Here is a 25,034-nt window from a genome sequence, read left to right on the forward strand (position 1 = left end):
TAAAAGAGTTGAAATAAAGGATGTGCTTTGTCAAGATATAATCACAAATATTTGAGGATAAAAAGACCTCTGTATTAAAACCTAAAGATATCTGCATTACAAAAAAAGTTGACTTTGTGGATGACTTGAAAAACTTTCGAAATAAGTAAAATTATAAGCAGATCTGATGTTTTTGTCAGAAAGCAAATCACAAGGTACTTCTTCCATCCACTCAACTCAAGGGTAACAATGGCTGTACTTTCTGCCCTTCATCATCACCAGGAGTTTCTGAGTAGCCTTTTAGAGCAAATCAATTTCCTGACAGGTGAGTAATTTCTACTGTATAGTCATCATTTTCCTGCATCATTTATCTAAGACCCATCTTCTCAACACTCAGGTGCAACATCACACCTTCCCAGGGGTGAGGTCATCAAGTGCCTCTGGGTGTTAACAGATGTTTTATGTTAACAAGAGGGACACCCCCTCTTCTGGCTGGTGTCCACCGATTGTTCTAGACACCATGAACTTTTGTTTCATGCAGGTAGAAAACAGCCATGAAGAGCTAAAATTTGAGCCCTTACAAGAATCTTTTTACTACCCAGCACAATGTGGTAATAATATTCCCATTTTTCAGGCCCTTTTCCTTCAAGTGAATAAGATTTCCTCTCTATTCTAGAGGAGCCATGCTACTGCCTCTCTTCATTTTATTACTGTGGGAAATCCCCCAGCAGCTTATTCCAAGTTCACTGCGCAGCCCTCTGATTCCTGAAAGGCATAATTTGGCCTAACTTGATATATATACTATATATCATCACTTACAGTAATGTTTGTCCCATAATAGTAATACTACTAATAATAATAATAATAACTGCTAACAATGAGTGAGCACTCATTATGGGTACTATAAATGTATATTAACTTAATTAACTCCAAGTTATTTGTTGTTACTTAAATTCTCTTATAATCTATTGATCAAACAATTGAGTTGCTTTGTTCCTAAAAGCTACAAAAATATATAGTAATGTAGTATAAAATCTATTTTCATAAAGAAATCTGACACTACAGCTGAATTATGGTTAGCAAATTTAAAATTCATACCTTGTTTTCCTCTTGTAATTTTGTCTCCTTGAAATTTGAGCAGATGTTGTTATATCTTGCAGCAATCACATCCTCAACTATGAGCTTAATATAACGTACCCCTTTCATTACTTTTCCTTTCTTTTAGAATTCTTAGATAAATCTCTGATTTCCAAAGAACTATCTGTGCTTTGATATTGGCAAGTATTATCTGCCGTAGGTCCTAGTACTTATTTAGGTAAAAGATCTTAATGAAGTTCCAAGGAACTTCATTTGTCGCCGTGTGTGTGTGTGTCTGTGTGTGTGTGTGTGAGAGAGAGAGAGAGACAGAGAGACAGAGAAACAGAGAGATACAAAGAAATTCTCTTTTTTCATTTCTGAATAAAGCTTTCTAGAAGAGCCATTCAGTGTTAACTAATGACAAAAGATAAATATGTTTTGTAAACCACTTTGCTTTTATCTTAAATGGGGAGTCTTTGGCAAAACATTTATCTTTACCATGACCGTAGAGTAATTTTAATATACATGATTAATGGTGCAAATGAAATTAAAATCCCCCTACTATTCAACATCTTACTTAAGAACAAAATGCTCACTATTTCCTAATTGCAAAGAGTAAAATGTCTGGATGTTGATGCTTTTTAATTAGAGGAGAATTTTCTTTTTAATTAAAAAAAGAGAGCTTTTTTATTTTTCAATAAGTTAGAGAGTGTCCTCTAGTGGAGAGAGACTCTAATCTCGTAGTTTTAGAAATGGCTATATGATACCCAGTTAGAACTGTGCTCTACTTAGCTGACTGGAATCTACTGGTTGAAGGGAAAAAGTATTGTTTTTCCTCTAAGACCCCTCAAATCGTGGCTTAGTTAAAAAAGGCTGCAGTGTGACGAGCATTGTTCTCATTTTAGATAGGAACGATTTTTTATGATCAGTTTTAGAGTGCTTCCTTCTGAACCTGGCGAGATTGAGCTGACTGTGCACCTTTCTGCCAAAAAGGAGGCAGAAGCATTTAGTGCAATTTACTGTGGCTTTTACAGATATCAACTTGAGGCAGCAAGAATACTATTATCTTCAGGACTACAGCCCTGGCTGACTGATATATTTGATGTGTGCAGATCCCTAGGCCATAGCTTAAATTTGTTTCTTTTATTATTTGAAGGAAAACAAAGAAACAAAATTGAGAGACAAATTAAATAAAGGTCTCTCTTCTCCTTAACTTGTCGAATTCTAATGCTAATTTCCTGTATTTCTGGTTAAATATGGTAAGCAGTCTTAGCTCTATCACTTGTGTATCAGAGATGAGAGGTGGAGGAGTTTTTTCAGTATCTAAATGGAAGAGGGTACGGAAGAGCTGTGGTGGTTGGCTCTCTGAATCACATACTAGAATTGCCTTATCAGAAATTGCTTATTACAGCAAATTACAGACTGAAAGAAAAGAACGATAGTTGCTCTTGATAACAAGCTAAATAGCTTGGACTTAAATAAAGATAAAAATTTGATTGCTGATTCTTTTTTTCTTTTAATTTTTATTTTTAAGTTCTGGGATACATGTGCAGAACGTGCAGGTTTGTTACATAGGTATACATGTGCCATGGTGGTTTGCTGCACCTATCAACCCATCATCTAGGTTTTAAGCCCCGCATGCATTAGGTATTTATCCCAATGCTCTCCCTCCCTTTGCTCCCAACCCCGACAGGCCCCAGTGTGTGATGTTCCCCTCCCTGTTCCATGTGTTCTCATTTTTCAACTCACACTTATCATTGAGAACATGTGGTGTTTGTTTTTCTGTTCCTGTGTTAGTTTGCTGAGTATGATGGCTTCCAGCTTCATCCACGTCCCTGCAAAGGACGTGAGCTCATCCTTTTTTATGGCTGCGTAGTATTCCATGGGGTATATGTGCCACATTTTCTTTATCCAGTCTATCATTGATGGGCATTTGGGTTGGTTCCAAGTCTTTCCTATTGTAAATAGTGCTGCAATACACATACGTGTGCGTGCGTCTTTATAGTAGAATGATTTATAATCCTTTGGGTATATACCCAGTAATGGATTGCTGGGTCAAATGGTATTTCTGGTTCTAGAACCTTGAGGAATCGCCACACTGTCTTCCACAATGGTTGAACTAATTTACACTCCCACCAACAGAGTGAAAGCATTCCTATTTCTCCACAGCCTAGCCAGCATCTATTGTTTCCTGACTACTTAATAATCGCCATTCTGAATGGTGTGAGATGGTATCTCATTGTGGTTTTGATTTGTATTTCTCTAATGATCAGTGATAATGAGCTTTTTTTCTTATGTTTGTTGACTGACTGCATAAATGTCTTCTTTTGAGAAGTGTCTGTTCATATCCTTTGCCCACTTTTTGATGGGTTTTTTTTTTTCTTGTAAATTTGTTTAAGTTTCTTGTAGATTCTGGATATTAGACCTTTGTCAGATGGGTAGATTGAACTTTCTCCCATTCTGTAGGTTGCCTGTTCACTCTAATACTAGTTTCTTTTGTTGTGCAGAAGCTCTTTAGTTTAATTAGATCCCATTTGTCAATTTTGGCTTTTTTTTTTGCAATTGCTTTGGTGTTTTAGTCATGAAGTCTTTGCCCATGCCTGTGTCCTGAATGATATTGCCTAGGTTTTCTTCTAGGGTTTTTATGGTTTCGGGTTTTACATTTAAGTCTTTAATCCATCTTGAGTTGATTTTTATATAAAGGTGTAAGGAAGGGGTCCGGTTTCAGTTTTCTGCATATGGCTAGCCAGTTTTCCCAGCACCATTTATTAAACAGGGAATCCTTTCCCCATTGCTTGTTGCTGATTCTTATATTTGAAGAAAAGGGGGATAAGGAGAGTGTTCATAAAATCCTTCAGTAATCCAACAAATATCAGAGCCATAATGATCAATAAGGCAAATATATTCCTTTTTATAGATAATTTTCAGGAACATGTATAGTCGTGACTCTCACACAGATGAAAGAATGAATACATGTTAAAAAATTTTTTGCTCATGTGATATGAGGGGACCAAGCAGATGTCATGACCAGTTCAAAGGAAATATCAAAGCAGCAGATTTACACAGATTATAGAAATGTTGAGATGAATTGTGAATGGAGACAAAATCGTTTTTTTCCCCAGGTTATAGGGGGGATAGGAGAGGTGAGTCAATTAAATCACTATCAGACAGGAGAGAATTTGTACGCCTATCAGTGTCCTACATTTTACAGAGTCAAAATATAGTTCAAAGACAGTAAAAAAGCCTTTGGGAGGCCGAGGCAGGTGGATCACGAGGTCAGGAGATCGAGACCATCCTGGCTAACACGGTGAAACCCCATCTCTACTAAAATACAAAAAATTAGCCGGGCGTTGTTGCAGGCGCCTGTAGTCCCAGCTACTCGGGAGGCTGAGACAGGAGAATGGCGTGAACCTGGGAGGCGGAGCTTGCAGTGAGCCCAGATCACGCCACTGCACTCCAGCCTGGACGATAGAGCAAGACTCTGTCTCAAAAAAACAGTAAAAAAGCAAGAATCCAATAATCTGGAAGGGTGTGCCATAGACCAATGAGTAGTTTTCCAATGAAAGATATTTCTTTCTACATAACTTTGTAAAAAAAAAAAAATATATATATATATATATATATTTGTAGCCTGGTTGGGTTGCCAGTGACCCAGTTTTATATCCTACTTTGTCTACACCAGCTACTTCTCTACCTACAACTGCCGTTATTGTGAACCCTCTTTCTTTTTCCTCCCTGTCCTTGCTTCCTGCTTACAGGACCTGCCCTAATATTTTTGAATTTTGTTGCTTTTCTGAGCCCCAGTTCCACTTTAAACAAATTCCAAGGTAAAAACAAATTGTTCTGGACAGTTAGCTGTAATCACTTGCATGAAAAATCACCTGAGGGTGCTTGTTAAAAATTCAAATCCCTGGAACTCCCCAGACTTGACTTGCTGAATCTAAATCTGGTGGGGGTTGGAGGTAAATTTTTTGACAATAAATTTGGAACTCACTGACTTAAGTAAAATAAGAAAAAAATGTAACATCTAAACCATATGACTCTAAGCTAAATGACATTGTAGAATATATGGGAGTATAAAATAAAAACTGATATGAAAGTTAGTGGAAATATGCAAGAAAAAGCAAAGTTAATGGTAGCATTAGTAATTGCTAGTAATAACTTTCCCTAAAGTTCCTATCACAATCTAGCACTAATTATTCTCAAGTTGAATATCCGGAATGTCAATCTATTAATTTTTTAATGTCCGTTCTATCTAGATGCTAAGTGAGTTTTAAAATTATTTTTCCTTTTTAATTGAAAGCATACCCAGACACACATTAAATAAACACAAAAAATAAAAATTCATAATCATTTTTTTCTTTGTATCACTTTCCATTCTGCTGAATTTTACTAATTAAATCTTTTAATCTTGAACTTTTTTGTTATTTCTAGACTTCAATTTTAAGAAATTATTTTTCCTCCACATATTTATAAAATATATACTTTCTCCTATATAGTATATTTGTTTCGTAGAAATATTTAACTCTAATAAATCCCACATTTATTTTTCTGTATTATATGAAACTAATCTGTTTTCAGAACATAATGCAGTTCTGATAACTCATTGCCTGGAGTTAAATCTGGTACCATATCTGAGCACTACAATTGATTTCAAAGAGTTGTATCACTGCCTGTGGGATAAACATGATGTTTTTTTTTATAATTGTTTTAAAATATATTTTGCTCTTTGTTTAGACCAACAACGTAATGTCCAGATCTATCATCATTACACTTCTTTAGGATAGGTGTTGACAATATCCACCTACTTAAATTTCTAAATAAATATAGAATTATTTTGTTGAGCTCTACATCTTATTGGACTTTTATTAGCATTAGCATTACATCTAAAATGTAACTTGGGAATGGATTTGTTTCATTGTTTGTTTATTGCTAGTATAAATAGGATCTCTTCTATTTTCTAATTAGTAACTGTAGAAATCATGGATGATAATGATTTCTAAATATCATAGACCATAACTAACTACAGAGTTTCTTCTTAAGGCTGGCAAAACTATGATAAAAATCAGTGTCTCTTAGAGAATAAGATTAAAAAAATTTAAATCACATGAACTATAGCTAAACTATAAGTACATTAAATTGCTACAAATCATGTAGTTTTAAAAAAACCCTCAAATTTGCCAGATTTACAAACTTACCCCACTATGGAAAACTGGCTTTCTTCTGAATTGCCTTCGTCAATTATTTATTGCTGCAGGGTCGCAATAGGCTGAGGTAGATGCTCTTATGGAGCATCTAATATTTCATATTAGGCAGGTAGTGTTTCATTTTAAAATTTCAAGCCTTGTGCCTGTAATCACGGCTACTCAGGAGAGAGGAAGACCGCTTGAGCCCAGGAGTTCAAGACCAGGCTGGGTAACATAGCAAGACCCCATTTCAAAAATATATATATATAAGCAAACTTTTAATAATTTTAGAATGTATGCTCTTAAGACCCACATTCTCTCTTGGTTTTATTTTGCATATTCTCTTTTGAGTTTCTCAAGGGTATTTTTGTCTGGACCTAAAGTTCTATCCAAATATATTGAAAAAAATGGGTAGCCCCTCCTTTGAGAATTACCACATAGACTCCATTTGATCTACAGGATAGCGAGTCTTATTTTTTTTTTACATGATTATATTTTGTTTAAAATAACTCGAACTATAGAGAATTTTATATTTTGGAATACCAATGCAAAAGAATGTTATATCAAAAGGACAAATTTTAAAATTTTGCTAGTAAGTGATTACAATATATGTCTTAGATTTGAACATTTAAAATAGCTCTTTAAAAAGTCAAAATATAGGGCTTTTTAATTGGTTAAGTATGCAATCAGGTTATCTTCAAACAATGTTTTTATTGAAATTGGTTCAATATATGAAGCCTTTATTTGGCAATTTTCATCTTTATGCACTTTCCAAATCTTAGCTAATGAATCTGCTTAACAATATTCCATTAAACAGTTGTACACATTTTATGTTCATACACTCCTATAAACTTTAATAATAATAATAATAATGCTTTTATCAGCTTTTTAAAACATCTCATTGCTTTGTTATGTCCTATTGCGTTAGTAAAACTTCTAAAACATTATCTTATTAAAAGAATACTGGCCAGGTGCAGTGGCTCATGCCTGTAATCCCAGCACTTTGGGAGGCCAAGGTGGGAGGATTGCTTTAGCCCAGAAGTTTGAGACTAGCCTGGGCAACATAGGGAGACCCCGTCTTTATTTAAAAATAAAATAAAAAATTAGCTAGGCACACCAGCCTGGGTGACAAAGCTAGACCCTGTCTCAAAAAATTAGCCAGGCATGGTTACACATGCCTGGAGTTCCAGCTACCTGGGAGGATGAGGTGAGAGGATTGCTTTAGCCCAGAAGTTTGAGACTAGCCTGGGCAACATAGGGAGACCCCGTCTCTATTTAAAAATAAAATAAAAAATTAGCTAGGCACACCAGCCTGGGTGACAAAGCTAGACCCTGTCTCAAAAAATTAGCCAGGCATGGTTACACATGCCTGGAGTTCCAGCTACCCGGGAGGATGAGGTGAGAGGATTGCTTGCGCTCGGGAGGTTGAAGCTGCAGTGAACCGTGATTGTTTCACTGCGCTCCAGCCTGAGCAACAGAGTGAGACCCTATCTCAAAACAAACAAACATACAAACAAAAAACTGAAAAGAATGCTAGTAGGCACATTTCTATATACCAACAACATCCAAGCTGAGTGCCAAATCAAGAATGCAATCCCATTCACAATAGCCACAAAAAATAAAATAAAATGCCTAGAAATACAGCTATCCAGGAGGGTGAAATATCTCTACAACAAAAATTACAAAACACTGCTGAAAGAAATCAGTGATGACACAAACAAATGGAAAAACATTCCATGCTCATAGATAAAAATAATCAATATTGTTAAAATGGCCATACTGCCCAAAACAATTTAAAGTTTCAGTGCTATTATTAAAAAGTCATAACAGATGCTGGCAAGGTTGTGAAGAAAAGGGAACACTTATATACTGCTGGTGGGAATGTAAATTAGTTCAGCCCCTGTGGAAAGCAGTTTGATGATTTCTCAAAGAACTTAGAGTTACCATTGAACCCAGCATCCCATTATTGGGTATATACCCAAAGGAATATAAATTTTTTTTTACCATAAAGACACATGCATGCATATGTTCATTGCAGCACTATTCACAATAGCAGACACGGAATCAACCTAGATGCGCATCAGTGGTGGACTAGATAGAGAAAATGTGGTTTATATACACCATGGAATACTATGCAGCCATCAAAAAGAATATCATGTCCTTTGCAGCAACATGGATGGAGCAAGAGACCATTATTGTAAATGAAGGGAAAGAAAACCAAATACCACATGTTCTCACTTATAAGTGGAAGCTAAACATTGGGTACACAATACAGGTATACTTGAGGGTGGAGGGTAGAGGATGAGAGGAGGCTGAGAATGGAAAAACTACCTACCAGATACCATGCTTATAACCTGGGTGATAAAATAATCTGTACACCAAACCCCTGTGACATATAATTTACCAATATAACAAACCTGCACATGTACCCCTGAAATGAAAGTAAAAATTTGAAAAAAAAAATAATAATGCTTGTAGGCATATTTCTATTGAATTTAAAGGAGATGATACTGTGAGTCCCATTGTATATTCTTGTTTAACATATGTTTACTTTTAAATGTTTGGAATTAAATATTCTCAGTATTTCCTAATAAAGCAAACCTCCAATAATTTATTTAGTTCCTAAAACTTGCCAAGTAAAAATATAGTCTGATTTTATAATCATACATTTTATAAATCATTTTATAAATTCATCATAGTGTTTATAATGCAAAAGTAGGTAAATAAAAAGCATTTTAGATATAATGTTGACAATTACATGCTACGATCCAATGAGAAGCCTTTTTATCTTGATAATGTTTTCATAATTTTGAACAGTACTGGTGATTAGCAAAATAGCTATATTTAATAATAAAATTTTGGTTTAATATGAATGTTGGGGACCACAGAGAGATCCTACTTCACTCTCACTAGGATGGCTATAATCAAAGCGACAGATACTAAGAAGTGTTGACAAGCCTGTGGAGAAACTGGAACCCTCATACATTGCTGGCAGGAATGTAAAATGGCACAGCCACTTTGAAAACCAGTTTGTTATTTCTTCAAATATTTAAACATAAGATTCTCTTATGGCCTAGCAACATCACTCCTAGTTATATACCCAAGAAAAATGAAAACACATGTCCACACAAAAACTTAGCAGCAGTATTCACAACAGCCAAAAAGTGGAAACAACCCAAATGTTCATCAGCTGATGAACGGATAAACAAAATCAACATATGGGATATATTCAAACAATGGGATATTATTGATACATGCTATAACATGAATAAACCTTGAAAACATTAAACTAAGCAAAAGAAACCAGACATAAAAGGCAATAATATTGTATGACTCCATTTATACCAGATGTCCATAGAGACAGAAAGTAGAAGTAGATTCGTGGTTGCTAGGGGCTAAGATGGGGAGTGGCTGCCATTTGGTACAGGGTTCCTTTTTGGGGTGATAAAAGTGTCGTAAAATTGGTTGTGGTTCTGATTGTACAATTCTGTGCATATACAGAAAACCATGGAATTGTACAAATTCATGGTATGTGAATTGTATCTCAATAAAGCTATTAAAATATGCATACTATGTATGTAAAAAATAATTTTATAGACAGTAGCATCTGGTAAATGTTTAACACTTGGCTCTCTAAATGTAGTTCTGCCAAGAATACAGTTGATATTTTTGTTTACATTAGCTAATAAAACAATGGAGGTGCATATCAGAACTTTACTCACTCATCAGTGATGTAAATGAGTTCTTTGCTGAATCAAATTTTAGTAGGAGAATATTTTCTTGATGTTTGTGCTATTCCCAATATGGCAGCTATAGACACGACATACTTTTAATTTAACCTGCATTATTAACATTTTCCCTATCATGTTTTAAGTACAGTCAGTCAACAAAACAATAAATCATAGCCTGATTTGTAGCATTTGCCAATGTATGGAGTAAATACTCCCCCTATAGTCTTTTTCAAGCTACCAACATAATGTCATTAAACATATAGTTGAGAAGAGATGTGCAGTAGTACACTATTGTATAGTATTTCCACCATACGGATACTATAGCTGTAAACAATCTCAAAAGATGAGTGAATGAATGGTAAAATGTAGCAAAATAATTTGGAAATTTTGAGTATCTATTATTTGTATTTTATTTCTATAATTTAATTTTCAAAGACTGTGCTTAACAGCCTGCTCACAGAATTTCTGAAAATGTGGTAACTGACTTTTGCAAGCTGGTATGGAATAATACCACTGAAATAATACCTGAATGAGGAGGCTCTATACTTACAATGTGAAGCCTAGTTTACATGATAAATTTGGCCTGTGGAGACATGTAGACATGTAGCCTTTAATTAATGAAGCTTTAAAAAAAGGGAAACAAGGTAAAATGAAAGTTCAAAAGATATTAAGCAGGTTATTCATTAATTTGAGATTATGTATTGAGTTCTTAATATATTCAAGATGCTGTAATGGGTCCTGGTAATACGAAGGTAAATAAAGATATAATTTCTGCCTTTGGAGAATGCATAGTCAAGTTGCTGGGCTAGATATGTGAGCAAAGCAGATATTGAAAGGACTATATTATGATAAAACAGAAATATGTTGCAAAGTCTATGGAGAAAGGAGAAGAGAAGGAGGAAGAAAAATTAAATGAGTATTTTTTGAAAGTGCAGGCCTGCATTTTGGAAGAAGTGTCATTTGGATTGGATTTAATGGATGAAGAGTGTATTAGGTGAAAATGAGAATTTAAGCAAAGAGTATAGTCTTAAATAAAATCAAGAGACTATAAAATGGAATATGAATGGGTGACTCCCAAAATTCAGATGCTAAAAACCTGTTGTGTAACTGGCATATCCTAGTTCACTGGCCCAAGGTACAAACACAGTCCCATCATTTATTACTTTCATAACTACTATTTTTCCTTTTTAATCCTTATTTGCCCTTATTCGGTGGACATACATCACTTATTCCTAAGCTCCACCCTGCTCCATGAATTTCTATCAAGTCCTGGTTCTTATTCAGATTCAGAGTAAAGGATAATAGTCCTTCATTCCCACTTTCAAACACAAGGTAATACACAGTTGGGTTCCGACAGCACAGCTCTCTGACACAGGTGTGATTAATTACTTTTTCCCAATAAATAGTACCTGGTGAATCCAGCTTTACTCCACAACACTAAGGCTCCTGGTTAGAGACTCAGGTGTGAGCTTGACCTCACCTGGCCTGCTCTCAGAATTGACTCCATTGGACTCCTGGTGTCTAGGCTGTGAGCAGAGCAATGCATAAGAAGTGAAGTGGTAACTTTGCTTAGCCACACAAATTTGTACAATTAAGAGAAACCACTGAAAAGCCTCTTCGCAGAACAAAGCACTGCTCAGATTGACTTTCTGTTCTGCCTATATTGAGAAGCAACTGGCAGTTCCCAGATCTCTTTCTCTGTGTGGTTGAGACAGTGATATATATACACACACACACACACACATATATATATATATATACACACACACACATATGTATACATATATATATACGTATATATGTATATAGATATATACGTATATATGTATACATATATGTACATATAGATATATACGTATATATGTATACATATATATACATATATATATAGAGAAAAATATATATATTTTCTGCCTTAACAGGATTCCTACTTAATGTCTGGTTTAAGAGGTTCCCTATTATCACACTGATAAAAAGCAGAGTGTTCTGTAGTTACTGCTACCACCTATGCTTTATCACTTTAAGAAATTATGTGGAAATAATCTGATCTTTGCAGTGCTTATTCCTTATGTGATCCCAGAGTATTGTAACATTCTCAATCCTTGATTCTGTCTGATCCAATCTCAGGTTTGAAAATACAGTAAGATTGTTCTCTTTAGAATAGAGATGTGATTGCGCCAGTCTCCTATTTGAAATCTTCCCTCAACTTCCCATTGCCCTGAAATGGAAGTCTCAAATTTTCCACATGCCATACGTAGAACAGCGCTGCTCCTGCTCTTGCGTTATCAGGGTTCCATTCTTCCCCTAATCTTCCCTCTACTTGCCCCTCGTCTACACTTTAGCTTCAGCCCCTTCAAAATTATTTTATTTCCCCCAAAGCTCCCAGGCTTTTTCTCACTCATGCTCTTTCCTCTCTGTCCAGAGTGTTTTTCTATTCTTCTCTCCACCCTCTTCTATTCCTACCTTGAATTTCACTGTCTGACCCACAGCAAGCCCATCTCAAGACTGATTAGATTTCTCCTAGGTGTCCCCATAGCACTGTAGATACACTCAGTACTGGAGCGCCAGGCAGGGTGGGGTAGTCAAAGAACAGGTGAACCAAGATGGCTGAGAAAGCAAATTGCTTCTTACATGGGTGCAGGAGCCATTTTTTAGGTGTGGCAGCACAAGGTCTGCAGGTAAAAGAAATGAATTATAAAATTATGAAAAATAAAAGTGGATAAAAATGAATTTCACAGTTGATGTCGGAAAGAAAGGAGAGTGATGTGAGACAGTAATTCAGGTTCCAATGAGGAGGTCAATCGGCCTCTCTGCTAAGGAATGTCAGATTCCTTATTTATGATTTTTAAGGTCCCATATTTACTAAAATTGTAATGGAAAATTAGGCAATACCTGGAGATTTCTATGTATGAGTTCCAGGCATTAAGTCCCACCTAAAAACTTAAACTTGGTCTTCTAAAAGACAGATAGTATAAATTATTAATATAGACATTTTTAAAACTGTAATACATCTTGATTCCATTAGCATATAATGTTAATCATCATACTAGGTAGTATTTTGAGACTTATTATTGAATTCGTGACTACCTTGGCACTATAACAGATAGTCCTGGTACAAAACAAACAAACAAACAAACAAAAAAACAGTGCTCTTATAAAAATGTAAACACAAAGAATATTTGATTTGAAACTGTTCTGTAATGTTGGTTGACACTTGCCGTAGAAATCTGCAATTGATTTCCATTCAATGGAATTGACATTTATTCATTTTGTAATGTAAATATTCTCTAAAGGAGAGGGAATTTTATACTAAGATATTTCTGTACAAAGATTAATAATAAACCTCCTTGGAGCCTCAGTTTGCCTCTTAAAAGTTTGTAGATATTTTCTGGACTTGCCTTATCTGGTCATCAGTGATGACTATTACATAAAAAATCCGGCTGGGCGTGGTGGCTCATGCCTGTAATCCTAGCACTTTGGGAGGCCAAGGCGGGCAGATCACGAGGTCAGTAGTTCAAGACCAGCCTGGCCAACATGGTGAAACCCCGTCTCTACTAAAAATACAAAAATAAATTAGTCGGGCGTGGTGGCACGCGCCTGTAATTCCAGCTACTCCAGAGGCTGAGCAGGAGAATTGCTTAAACCCGGGAGGCAGAGGCTGCAGTGAGCCAAGATCGCATCACTGCATTTCAGCCTGGGCGGCAGAGGAAGACTCCATCTCCGGGTTTAGGGGCGGGGCAGGAATCCAAGTCTGTGAGGAATCTCTTAGAGAACATGCAGACATAAGCTAAAATAGAGAAGTCTATATCATGCCATATTAGAAATATTAGAAGAGCAATAATTTTCATGAATTATTCTTAAACAATGAACATAAGAGAATACGATTAATTTTATCCTATAAAAATTTTGTCATTGTGGAACAGAATTAAGTTACAGATACTCATGCCCTAGTCTGGAAAGATTACATGTAAGTGCATTCTGCTTTTCTCTGTGTTTATGCTGTAGAATCTCTCATAAGCAAAATTTCAAGAAACACATACTATCAACTCATAGCTTAGCCCTGAGGCTTCCAGTACTTAAGAAACCTCCTTCCTTGCTCCTTAGGATCGCAGAGTTCTCAGGGCCCACTGGTAATATTCTTAAGTATCTATGGCTACCACAAATTGAGAGTTTGCTTACTTCAAATGCCAGCAAAGGTGTTGCTTTTTCATTTTCAGCCCCTCACGTGGTGCCCATCCCTGAGAGTTCCTTTGCCCCAATCCAGACTTACAAGACCCCATCTTATCCCTCAATTTCTGGTTCCATTTAGCGGTAGCAAGATCTTAAAACTAGTATCTACTGGAATATGTCAGTTCTGTAATGCTGACTGAAGCTTGAGTAAACCAGGTGCTTGTAAAGTGGCATGAAATATCCAGAAATAAACTTTACTTTCTACGGGCATTAAATTTACTTCCACCTTTTAGACAGAGACTTCAATTTACCTTATTAAATAACTGACCAATCTGTATTCACCACTAAAACATTCTAAGTAGCATATTGAAATAAACTAATCTTTACAGTAGTATAACTGATTTTACCTGTAATGAAAATCCCAAATATTTATTGTCATGATTTTTGTTTTTTAATGTGTTTTTCTACCTATGTGTTAGCTTCTTTAATTCAAATGTTATTCTCTATGAATTAAAAATATTTCAATAGCATTCTCTTAGGATCTTGCGCTTATGGTTCCTTTTTCTTTGCAGCCAAAGATTTTCTATTTCCCACATTCAAGACTGAGAAACACCTTCTATCTGCCCTATAAAATCTTATAATCAGCAACGTTATGTACCCTTTGATATCATGCTTCGAGAAGGGCATATCACCTCTGTGGTATCCTTCGCAATCGTTCATGACCTCAATCTAATCATGAGAAAACATCAGGCAAACCGAATGGGAAAAATGTTCTATACAATAGCCGACCAGTCCTCTTGGAAATTTTACGAGTAACTCACATTCCATTAAACAAGCCATGTTGTCGAAAGCACACATTCTATCAATTTGACAAAGATTGAAAATCCCTGAAAAATTATTCTTTTAGAAAGATATTTTATTAAATCAATGAAAAGTGATCAAAATGTTACCTGTCAGTTTGCCTAAAATAAGTGTGAACAAATAGTTTTATAACACTTTTCCATCACTTCTCTCTGCAGGTGACTCTGCTAATCTAACCTGCAGAGCTTTCTTTGGGTACAGCGGAGATGTCAGTCCTTTAATTTACTGGATGAAAGGAGAAAAATTTATTGAAGATCTGGATGAAAATCGAGTTTGGGAAAGTGACATTAGGTAATTTTTTTTTCTTTTAACCTGTACAGTCAAGATTAACATTTACTCCATTAGTGAATAGAAAGTAAGCTGAAAGGATTTTTTTTGTTTTACTATTATCATAATAAAAATACTACAATATTTAATGATAAAGAAGCAAAACACTGGTAAGAGACTTACTATGAAATTGCAAAACATGAATGCCATTTGCAAAGAATTGAAGAAAAATAACGAAGACTGTTCATTAAGCCACATACTGAGTGTGGCTGGGGGTGGTGGCTCTCGCCTGTAATGCCAGCGCTTTGGAAGGGTCAGATTGGGCGGATTGCTTGAGGCCAAGAGTTTGAGACTAGCCTGGCCAACATGGAGAAATGTTGTCTCTGCTAAAAATACAAAAATTAGCCAGGCATGGTGGTGCGTGCCTATCGTCCCGGCTACTCGGGAGGCTGAGGCATGAGAATCACTTGAACCTGGGAGGCAGAGGCTGCAGTGAGCCAAGATTCTGCCACTGCACTCCAGCCTGAACAACAGAGTGAGACTCTGTCTCAAAAAAAAAATAAATAAATAAATAAATAAAATATATATATATAGTGAGATCAAAATACCATAAAATATAGAAAATGTTAGTGTACTTTTTGTATATGAGACCTTTTTTAAAAAAAAAAAAAATGTTCTTTGGGAGGCCGAGGTGGGCGGATCACCTGAGGTCAGGAGTTTGAGACCAACCTGGCCAACATGGTGAACCCCGTCTCTACTGAAAATACAAAATTAGCTGGGCATGGTGGCGGGCGCCTGTAGTCCCAGCTACTCGGGAGGCTGAGGCAGGAGAATCACCTGAACCTGGGAGGTGGAGGTTGCAGTGAGCCGAGATCGCACCATTGCACTGCAGCCTGGGCAACAAGAGCGAAACTCTGTCTCAAAAAAAAAAAAAAAAAAAAAAAAAAAAATTTCACAGGAAACATTAACAAGGTACAGGGACTCAAGCAAACACAATCTCTGTCATTTCCTGTTATGTATTTTTACATATTTGAGCCACCAAGTGGAATATCAGCTTTTGATGGTAGTGATAAGGATACACAAAATGTTTTTATCACCTTTCTTAGTCTGACTTTAAGGTCGAAATATTTGTATAGCGGGAATGATAACATGAAAATATTTGAAGGCATAATGCCTAAGCCCCTTTTTTGTTCAATGTATTTACTTATTTATTCATTTAAGTATCAATTATAATTCATTCAATGCTGACTATAATTATGCTTTGGCATAGATACTTATTTTTAATCATAATGTAAATATGCAAGAACGTTAATAATAATAAGTAAGTTACAACCACATCACAATGATGATTACTTCTAAACATACTCCCATCTGAAGATTGCATCTTCTGGGTATATACAAACATTTTAATCATAGTCCCCCATTCTAAATGTCAAGACTTTTAAAACTTTATCCAAGGTAAAAGAGAAAATGATTTTCAATAGAAAACTAACATATGAAACTGTCACATAAGGTTATTTCTATTGGGACCTTCTTTCTGGCAACAAATACATAAGAATATTCTACTCTAGAATGCCCCAGTGGGATTCCAGAAGGCTAGATGGACAGTTGTCTAACATGTACTAAAACATTTCTCTGCCGTTTTTCGTATTTAAAACTTCACTCTTACCTTTTACCCATGGTCTGTGAAATGCTAAAATAAATGAAGGACGATTAACCTCCCAACTTTTACCCGCTCTGGCTTTGTGTGTGTTCAGGGAAGTTTCTAGAAAGGTAGTTTAATTCTGCATTTAAAAATGTTGAACAGAGATGACAACGAGGTTAGTGAGCATTTACCATTAATTTTAAATGTCAGAGTTAAATACTTTACCAGAACTTTTAGTCTACAGGTTTATAATTTCACATTTCTTCAAAAACAGGCAATTTGTTAGTATCATTAACAAAAGTCAGACTGAACATTTCAACTGAAATGTCAAAATAGCTCAGAAATTTTCTTTTCTTTTTTAAAAAATTAACCTGACATGTAATTAGGCCTTCAGCCTGAGACATTAGAATTTTTTATCTCAACTTACATAATATTTCTTCTTAAAGGGAAAGCAATTTGTAAACTTTTTCTTCAAGGTCTTTCTCACCTCTTTATGATGACAGTGTGATTGTCCTGCTAAGGGAGATAATTAACTGCAACTTCATTAGCATCTACAAAGACAGGCTTCCTCATTAGAAGTGAAGAAGAAAAGGGCATAATTTAATTAACATAGATAGCGTCAGTTCATAGCCAAATGTGAAGCACTGATTTTGTAGGTATTTTTACATCAGATTCGGATTCATCTACATTTCTTTCTTGTTTGTGTATGTGTCTGTTTGTGTGGATTTTTGTTTTGTTTTGTTGCTTTATATTTTAGAATTCTTAAGGAGCATCTCGGGGAACAGGAAGTTTCCATCTCATTAATTGTGGACTCTGTGGAAGAAGGTGACTTGGGAAATTACTCCTGTTATGTTGAAAATGGAAATGGACGTCGACACGCCAGTGTTCTCCTTCATAAACGAGGTGAGTGTAACCTTCTAAGCTTGAGTGGTCAACTGAATGTATGATGGGAGAAAAATCGTTGGGAACCAAGAAACAAATTCAAATTCAATTTTGTTTTTCTCCACAAAGTTCTCCTAAATAAAATAATCATATTTGCATTAGAGCCACCAAGGCAAACAGCACAGTAAATGGGTGAGTAACTCAGTCTCTGAAATCAAATTTGGATTCCTTGCTCTTCTTTAATACCAATTGTATAACTTTGGGCAAAACATTTCACTTCCCTAAGCTTTAGTTTTCTGATAAATAGAATAGGGAAAATAATATTATCAGCTCTTCAGTATGTTGTAAGAATAAAATAAGACAAAAAAATGTGAAGGGCTTGACAGAGCCTATACAAGGAAAGTCGTTAAATGCTATTTATTATTATTAGAAATAGGTATTAGGGGCCGGGTGCAGTGGCTCACACCTGTAATCCCAGCACTGTGGGAGGCCAAGGCAGGTGGATCACTTGAGGTCAGGAGTTCAAGACCAGCCTGGCCAACATTGTGAAACCCTGTCTCTACTAAAAATACAAAAATTAGCTGGCGGTAGTGGTGCAAGTCTGTAATCCCAGCTATTTGGGAGGCTGAGGCAGGAGAATCACTTGAGCCTGGGAGGTGGAAGATGCAGTTAGCCGAGATCACGCTACTGCACTCCAGCCTGGGTGACAGAGTGAGAACCTGTCTCAAAAAAAAAGAAAAGAAAAACAACTAAATGGTTTTAACTCAAAGATGGTATTTCTTATTGGAAGGTTGCTCCTTTAGTGTAAGAACTGTCTGGTGAATTCCCCACTGCAGTATTTTTTGACATGTTGTTTCTGCCTTGGATAACTTTCATTTGTACAATAGTCTCCAATGATGAACAATAATGCATTTTTAAGTAAGATAAGCTATGGTTAAGTGCAGTGTCTGTTGTGCTAACTCTGCCTCTACAGCACCCCATCACCTTTTGCATAGGGTTAAGTGCATTTAAATGTATATTGAATTGTTTGAAATAAGTGACAACTGTAAAATGTGAGCCATTCCTGTTAGTAAAATTGTTTATGTATATTACAAGAGAAAAATAATTTTTCTACATTATGCTAAGTTAAAACTTTCTACTCTTTGGAACAAGCACACTTGATGTTCTCTTACTCAGCAAATTTACAACGATTTTAATTTCAAAGCCCGTGTTTAATCTTAGACTCTTTGAGGTTTGAAAAGAAAGAGAACATTGAAGGCTGTTCCCCCTTCTTTATTGGGCAATAGATTCCCTTTGAATAATATTACTGAATGCTATTAAAATAGACACCTCTGTTGTCAAGGTGACTATGATACTAAAATAGTCTACTTTTTAGGGATGTGAGTCAAGGAGAAAGGTATGCAGCAGCTAACAATATGATTGTATCTTTCTATAGTTTAGTATATAGCCAATCAAGGAAGGGATTTTAGTAGAAATGTCATACATATACAAGGACAGAAGTAGCTTCTCATAGTTAAAAGCAACTTAAGTGTTGTGTAATTGAACTTCTTATCCTGCCATAACATCTTCTGAAGTGATCTATCAGCTTACACTGGATCACATTCCCTCTCAAGGAAGTCCATTTTATCTTTGGAAAAATCCATTAAAAAGCATTTCAGTTTCACTGTCTGTCTATCCATTGGCCCTAGTTCTGTACTTTTAATCACTCTTCCCCCCAAGACAGCCCTTCAAATGTTTGATGACAGTCACCATGAGTCTCCGAACCTTTACTTCACTAGATTCAGCCTCTTTAGCTTCTTTTACTCATTCTTCATTTGTATTAGCGAAATACTTTCACCATTCTGGTCACTCTCTTGAATGTGCTTTAATTAAAGAGTTTGAATTATTCCTCAAAAATGGAGTTAGGGGAGAGAAGATATAGGGCACATAAAAATGTGTTGACTTGAACAACATATTTTGGGGGGGGGCAAGGGAGGGGTGACAGTTAAGTAGGAATCAAAGGAGAAAGGGAGGAAAATGAATTATATCTAAGGATAAAGCTATTAAAGCTCTGTTTTTACAGAGAGGCACACAGCCAAGAAGGGGTCAAAAAACCTCCAGGCTATTTTTAGCATATGTAGCTTAAGGATAAGTTGTCCAAAGCTATGAAACCTTCCATTTCTAGAAAAATAAATGAAGAATGAAGAAAATTATTTGAAATTTTTTCCAGTAATATTTGATTTCCTAAACATGAAAAAAATGTGGTCAATGTTAGAGTATTCTTCAATACTTAAGTCTTTTAGTATGTTTTTCAAATATGCGTTTATACCAACAGCATTTTATTCTTAAGAAATAAAAGCATTAACAAGCCAAAAGGTCCTTCCAAGACATGTACTGCAAAAGTCCCTCTTAAAGTGAATGTATGCCTTCCTTTTAAGGGAGCTGCAGCAAACGAGTCATCAATTCACAAAGACACCAATGGATGCAATTTCCTGCTTTTGAGGGATTCATGATTATGTGGAATGATCTATCCCACCCATCTTGGGGGGATAAAAAGGACTTTCGTTCACATATGACATGACCTGAACTTTACCAGCCCTGCAAGGTTCAGGAGAACAGCACACGGCATATATGAAAGTATAGGTTTGGGTCTTTGATCATTGAGTCTCTAAAAAGTCAAATGTTTGTCATGCTAGCAATGATGTAATTATCAGGTAGGTTGCTATATTACTCAGAATACTAAGGCTTAGATAAGGAACTGAAAGCGTTCACTATTAATTGTATTTTTCTGCCATTTACTCATAAATTCCTTAACTTATAAGCCTTCACAGTCTTCCCTTTTAAAACCTCCCTAGAGAGACATGTTCAAACATTTGTTGAATACTGATCTTGTATACCACAAGCTGTCATTGCTTCTGACAGGTGAACCTTCCAGGACATTCCTTTGCCAAAATTATCTAAGCAATTTTTCCTTCACTGTTACCTTTTGTTCAGTATCATTGACATAATAAAATGATTTCAGAGCCCTCCAATGGGTGGTATGGATTCTTTGAAACATTGCTTCCTTGTATCAAATGTGTCCTCCTTAATGCCAAGGGGATACTATAATAAATAATTCAGCTACACTTGAGCTAGGCTGTGTTCTGGGTCAGCCTTTTATCTGCATAAAAGAATCATAATTCCATGAAAGCCTGCAGAAAATCTACCAAGAAATTTGACCATAGAAAAATCTTGCTCGAGAATATCCAAAGTTGCCAATTCCTGCAGCCAGAAAAGGTATTAGGTTCATCAGAATCTCATCAGACATGCAATATAGATATATTTCACTTACTATACACAGCACTAGAATATGCAGCAAGAGAAAAACAGAGAATGAAAGGGCAAGGCCCGTGGGCCATATTGGTTTATGACTGCCCTGCTCCTTACTCTTCACTCCTGCCAGAAGCTTCTATTCAATCCTCTTTGCCAGACCCTGGCCTGGCAAGCTTGAGCATTAGATCCTGGCTTCAAAAATAATCAAAGTGAAGCGCTGACAAGTTAGATACTGGGTTATTTCTTGTTCTTGCCCATACTTGATTGAATTCCACGTCTGAGTCTCTGAATCTTTTACCCAGATACACTTGCTACTGCCTGTCCAACACACACTGAACACTGACCTTCAGTTTTCCTCCAAAGCTCTGATCTGTCCTATTCTCTCCATTTTTTACATTTTCCATTTCTCTGACACAAACAATACTCCAGGTAGATACCTAGTACTATTGTGCTCTGACCTCAGGTCTAGACACACTCGTACCCATCAAGCTGTCCCAGATTCCTTCTTCACTCTCTGTGCCTTCTGTCTGTACTCTCATTTTGAATGACCTCACAGTGTAGACATGTTTATTATCTTAATGGTTAAGAGCATGGACTTAGGAGTAAGGCTGGCTGTGTTCAAAACCCAACTCTGTTCTTACTAGCTGTGCTTTCTGGGGCAAATTACTTAATCACTTTGAGCCTCAAATTTCTCTTCTATAAAATGGGAATAAGACCTCTCACATAGAGCAGCTGTGAGGATTCAATGAACTCGTATGTGTAAATACTTATCACAGTGTCTGACACATACTTAGCACCCAAAAAAATGTTAAGTTATGACAAGATTTCCTTGCTCTAACTATGTGATACTCTGGGTAATGAAGGATGCAGCAATTGCGTGTTCCATTAAAAATTCCCTGAATTCTAATTCATCTTTCATTAAAATCATCAGCTTTAGCTCCAGCAATTTTGTTCTGTCAATTCTGAATTTGACTTTATAATAGATACACTGTGGTTTGAATGTACTGTCCTAAAGGATAATTTTGTTTATTTATTCATGCATTTAGTGATGACTAAGAACCTACTATGTGCCTGGCATTTGTGCTGGCCAAAGTTACAGGCATGAAAATTAAAATTAAATGAACAGGAAATAAGGACCAATATAATTTGGAATGCCATCCACTACTTTTTAAATTACAATGATATTAAACATTCCTAATGTATGATTGTGCTTCCTGGTGAATCTTTCACTTTGAAACTGTCACATTGGGGATGTTCATTAGCAATCTTGCTCTGAAGGGTTATGTTTCCTTACATGGATTACAAAAATATGGCAATTCATTAATCACAATTTAGTTTGGGAACTGGCAAAGTATCTATCTGAGAGACTCAGCACTAGTTAATAATGATAAACATCTAGGTTTTCTTTATTTCCCATCTAACCCATTTTACTTCTTGTGGGCACTCTCTTTATCCCTTCAAAGAATGTAATCGATAGAAATTAGACCTGCTCAATAAACTCCCTAGACCTAAAAATATCTTTAGTAATGTAATTAAGTGCACATCATTTAGGATGCATTGCTTTAAAGCCAGATGAATTTAAACCCAGTGGATTCCTTTAACCCTTCTTGTAAGGAATCATCCTTGTAATATGTGCCCCATCCTTGTTGGTATTTGCCTAGTGAATTTATTTACTGAGAGATACAGTAAGGTCATAGAACGGTGCAAACTTCTTTTGGGGCTGGCCATTTGACGTCTTTGACCATTGATTTCAGAATATGTTAAAGCCAAACCTCGTTCAGAAATCAAAATCTCCTACCTCTCTTTATGGCAGCATTTCCCTAGAAAGACAATGACCCATTAAAAGCTGAGCTGATGTCGATGAAATGGATACTTTTACTGAGTCTTAGCTTATGCAGTGCCAAAATATTGAGGAATTTTAGTAATGTTGCTGCAGCATCTCCAAATAAAAGCCAACAAGTTTAACAAATTCTCTCCTTGGATAAGATTTGACATTTTATAGTCAAAATTTTCTTCTGTCCTGTAACTTTTTTTTGTTTTGTTTTTTGTTGTTGGTTTTTTTTTTTGCATTGGGGGGGCTTCTCTGCTCATTTGTGTAAGACATCTAATAGCACAAATTATCCAATACTAATGACTTTGTACCTCTGCACTTCTTTTATTATTTATGTTTATTTTTACGGACAAGGCCTCACTCTATTGCCCAGGCTAGAGTGCAGTGCATCATCATGGCTTACTGCAACCTCGAATTCCTGGGTTCAAGCAATCCTCTGGCCTCAGCCTCCCTTGTGGCTAGGACTACAGGTGCCTGCCACTACATCTGGCTATTTAAAAAAAAAAAAAATTGTAGAGACAGGGTCTCCCTATGTTTCCCAGGCTGGTCTTGAACTCCTGGGCTTCAGCGATCCTCCTGTCTCAGTCTCCCAAAGTGGTGGGATTACAGGCATGAGCCACTGTGCCCAACTCCCTGTGTGCTTCTTGATACAGATATTTCAACAAGGCTATTGATTGCCACCAAAGTTGCAGACATGACTATTAACCACTTGAGCTGACTATTTCCTTAGACTTAGAATATATTATTTAAATGAGATTAATCCCAAGTTATTGTTTTTCCTCAACTGTGAAATGTTTTGAAGGCTCTTTTTTTTTGTTTTTTCGAGATGGAGTCTCGCTCTATTGCACAGGCTGGAGTGCAGTGGTGTGATCTCAGCTCACTGCAACCTCCGCCTCCTGGGTTCAAGCAATTCTATTGAAGGCCTTTTGATCCTAGTTTTTGCTAATCAGTTTTAATATGGAGGTATGTCATGTAACATTGTTTGGCCTCTTAGCCATTTTGGTCACACAGTTTTCTTCTCTGTGAATGAGAATAACCAAGTAGCATCATTGTTAGAAAAGAAAAGGACCATTGTCTGCTGATGATTAACTTTTTTCTCAATTAATAAATGACAAGAGGGTGATCCTGGTCAAAACCAATGTCGAGGGCCAAGAATAATAAACTCTTTAGTCTTTAATTATTCCTGTTGATCATTCATGTGGGCCAAAGCTCTTAAATATTTAATTATACATGGTTATAGTCACTGGAAGTCCTTTTTTGCTTTATTGAGTTTTACACTTGTTTTCTTAACTAAATGTTCAATTCTTGATACAGATCTTTAACTTGTATTTCTCTCTTACATGCTTCAAAGTACCAAACCCACTTAGTAAATGTGATGAATGGGCTGATTAAATATATTCTGAGTGATCTAAACTTTGTCTATAGCAGGATTTCTCAATCTTGTCACTACTGACATTTTGGGCTTGATAATTCTTTGTTGTTGTGGGGGCTGTCCTGTGCATTGTAGACCATTTAGCAGTACTCCTAGCCTCTGCCCACTACATGTCAATACAACCTTCCTCAGTTATGAAAATCAAAAATGTCTCCAGACATTGCCAGATGTCCCCAGGGGTCAAAATTGCTCCTGGTGACAACCACTGCGCTGCAGTATAGATATAAAAAACTCAGTCTTCCTGGAAATGATTTCAACACTTAAGCTGCTCAATGTAGGGAAATTCAAAATAGAAGGACAAGTATTTTAATCTTGAAAACCTTCCAAGATTATACCAAATGTGACTAGAAGGTCAACAGAATGGCTGTTCTTACACCATAGGAATTGACAAAAGTTAGGTTTCTTGTATTTCCACACTTAGAGAGTCAGCTAAAAGCCCCTAGAGACCAGTGCTTCACAAACTTTACAGTATGCACAAATCACCTGGGAACTTTGTTAAAAAGCAATTCATTAGCCTGGGGTAGGACTCAGGATTAGAATTTCAATCAAGTTCCTTATTGGCGTTGCCACTATTGGTCTGTGGACCGCAGCTGGCGTACCAAAGCCCTTGCCTAGACAATAGATCTTTCTAATTAGCGTGGTAGCCTCTAATAGGTAAAGAGAAACTAGTTATCTTGAGCTC

General features: G+C 36.2%; 1 protein-coding gene across 1 annotated transcript in view; it reads left to right on the forward strand.

The window, feature by feature from the left end:
• Window positions 1–25,034, forward strand: part of IL1RAPL1 (interleukin 1 receptor accessory protein like 1) — a 1,383,775-nt gene that overhangs the window by 1,329,501 nt on the left and 29,240 nt on the right. Inside the window, exons 7-8 of the mRNA XM_024240664.3 lie at window positions 15,163–15,295; window positions 17,674–17,819. Coding sequence (XP_024096432.1) covers window positions 15,163–15,295; window positions 17,674–17,819 — 279 coding nt within the window. The remainder of the gene's footprint in view (window positions 1–15,162; window positions 15,296–17,673; window positions 17,820–25,034) is intronic.

This window comes from Pongo abelii, chromosome X (assembly GCF_028885655.2).
Source record: "Pongo abelii isolate AG06213 chromosome X, NHGRI_mPonAbe1-v2.0_pri, whole genome shotgun sequence".
Lineage (NCBI taxonomy): Eukaryota > Metazoa > Chordata > Mammalia > Primates > Hominidae > Pongo > Pongo abelii.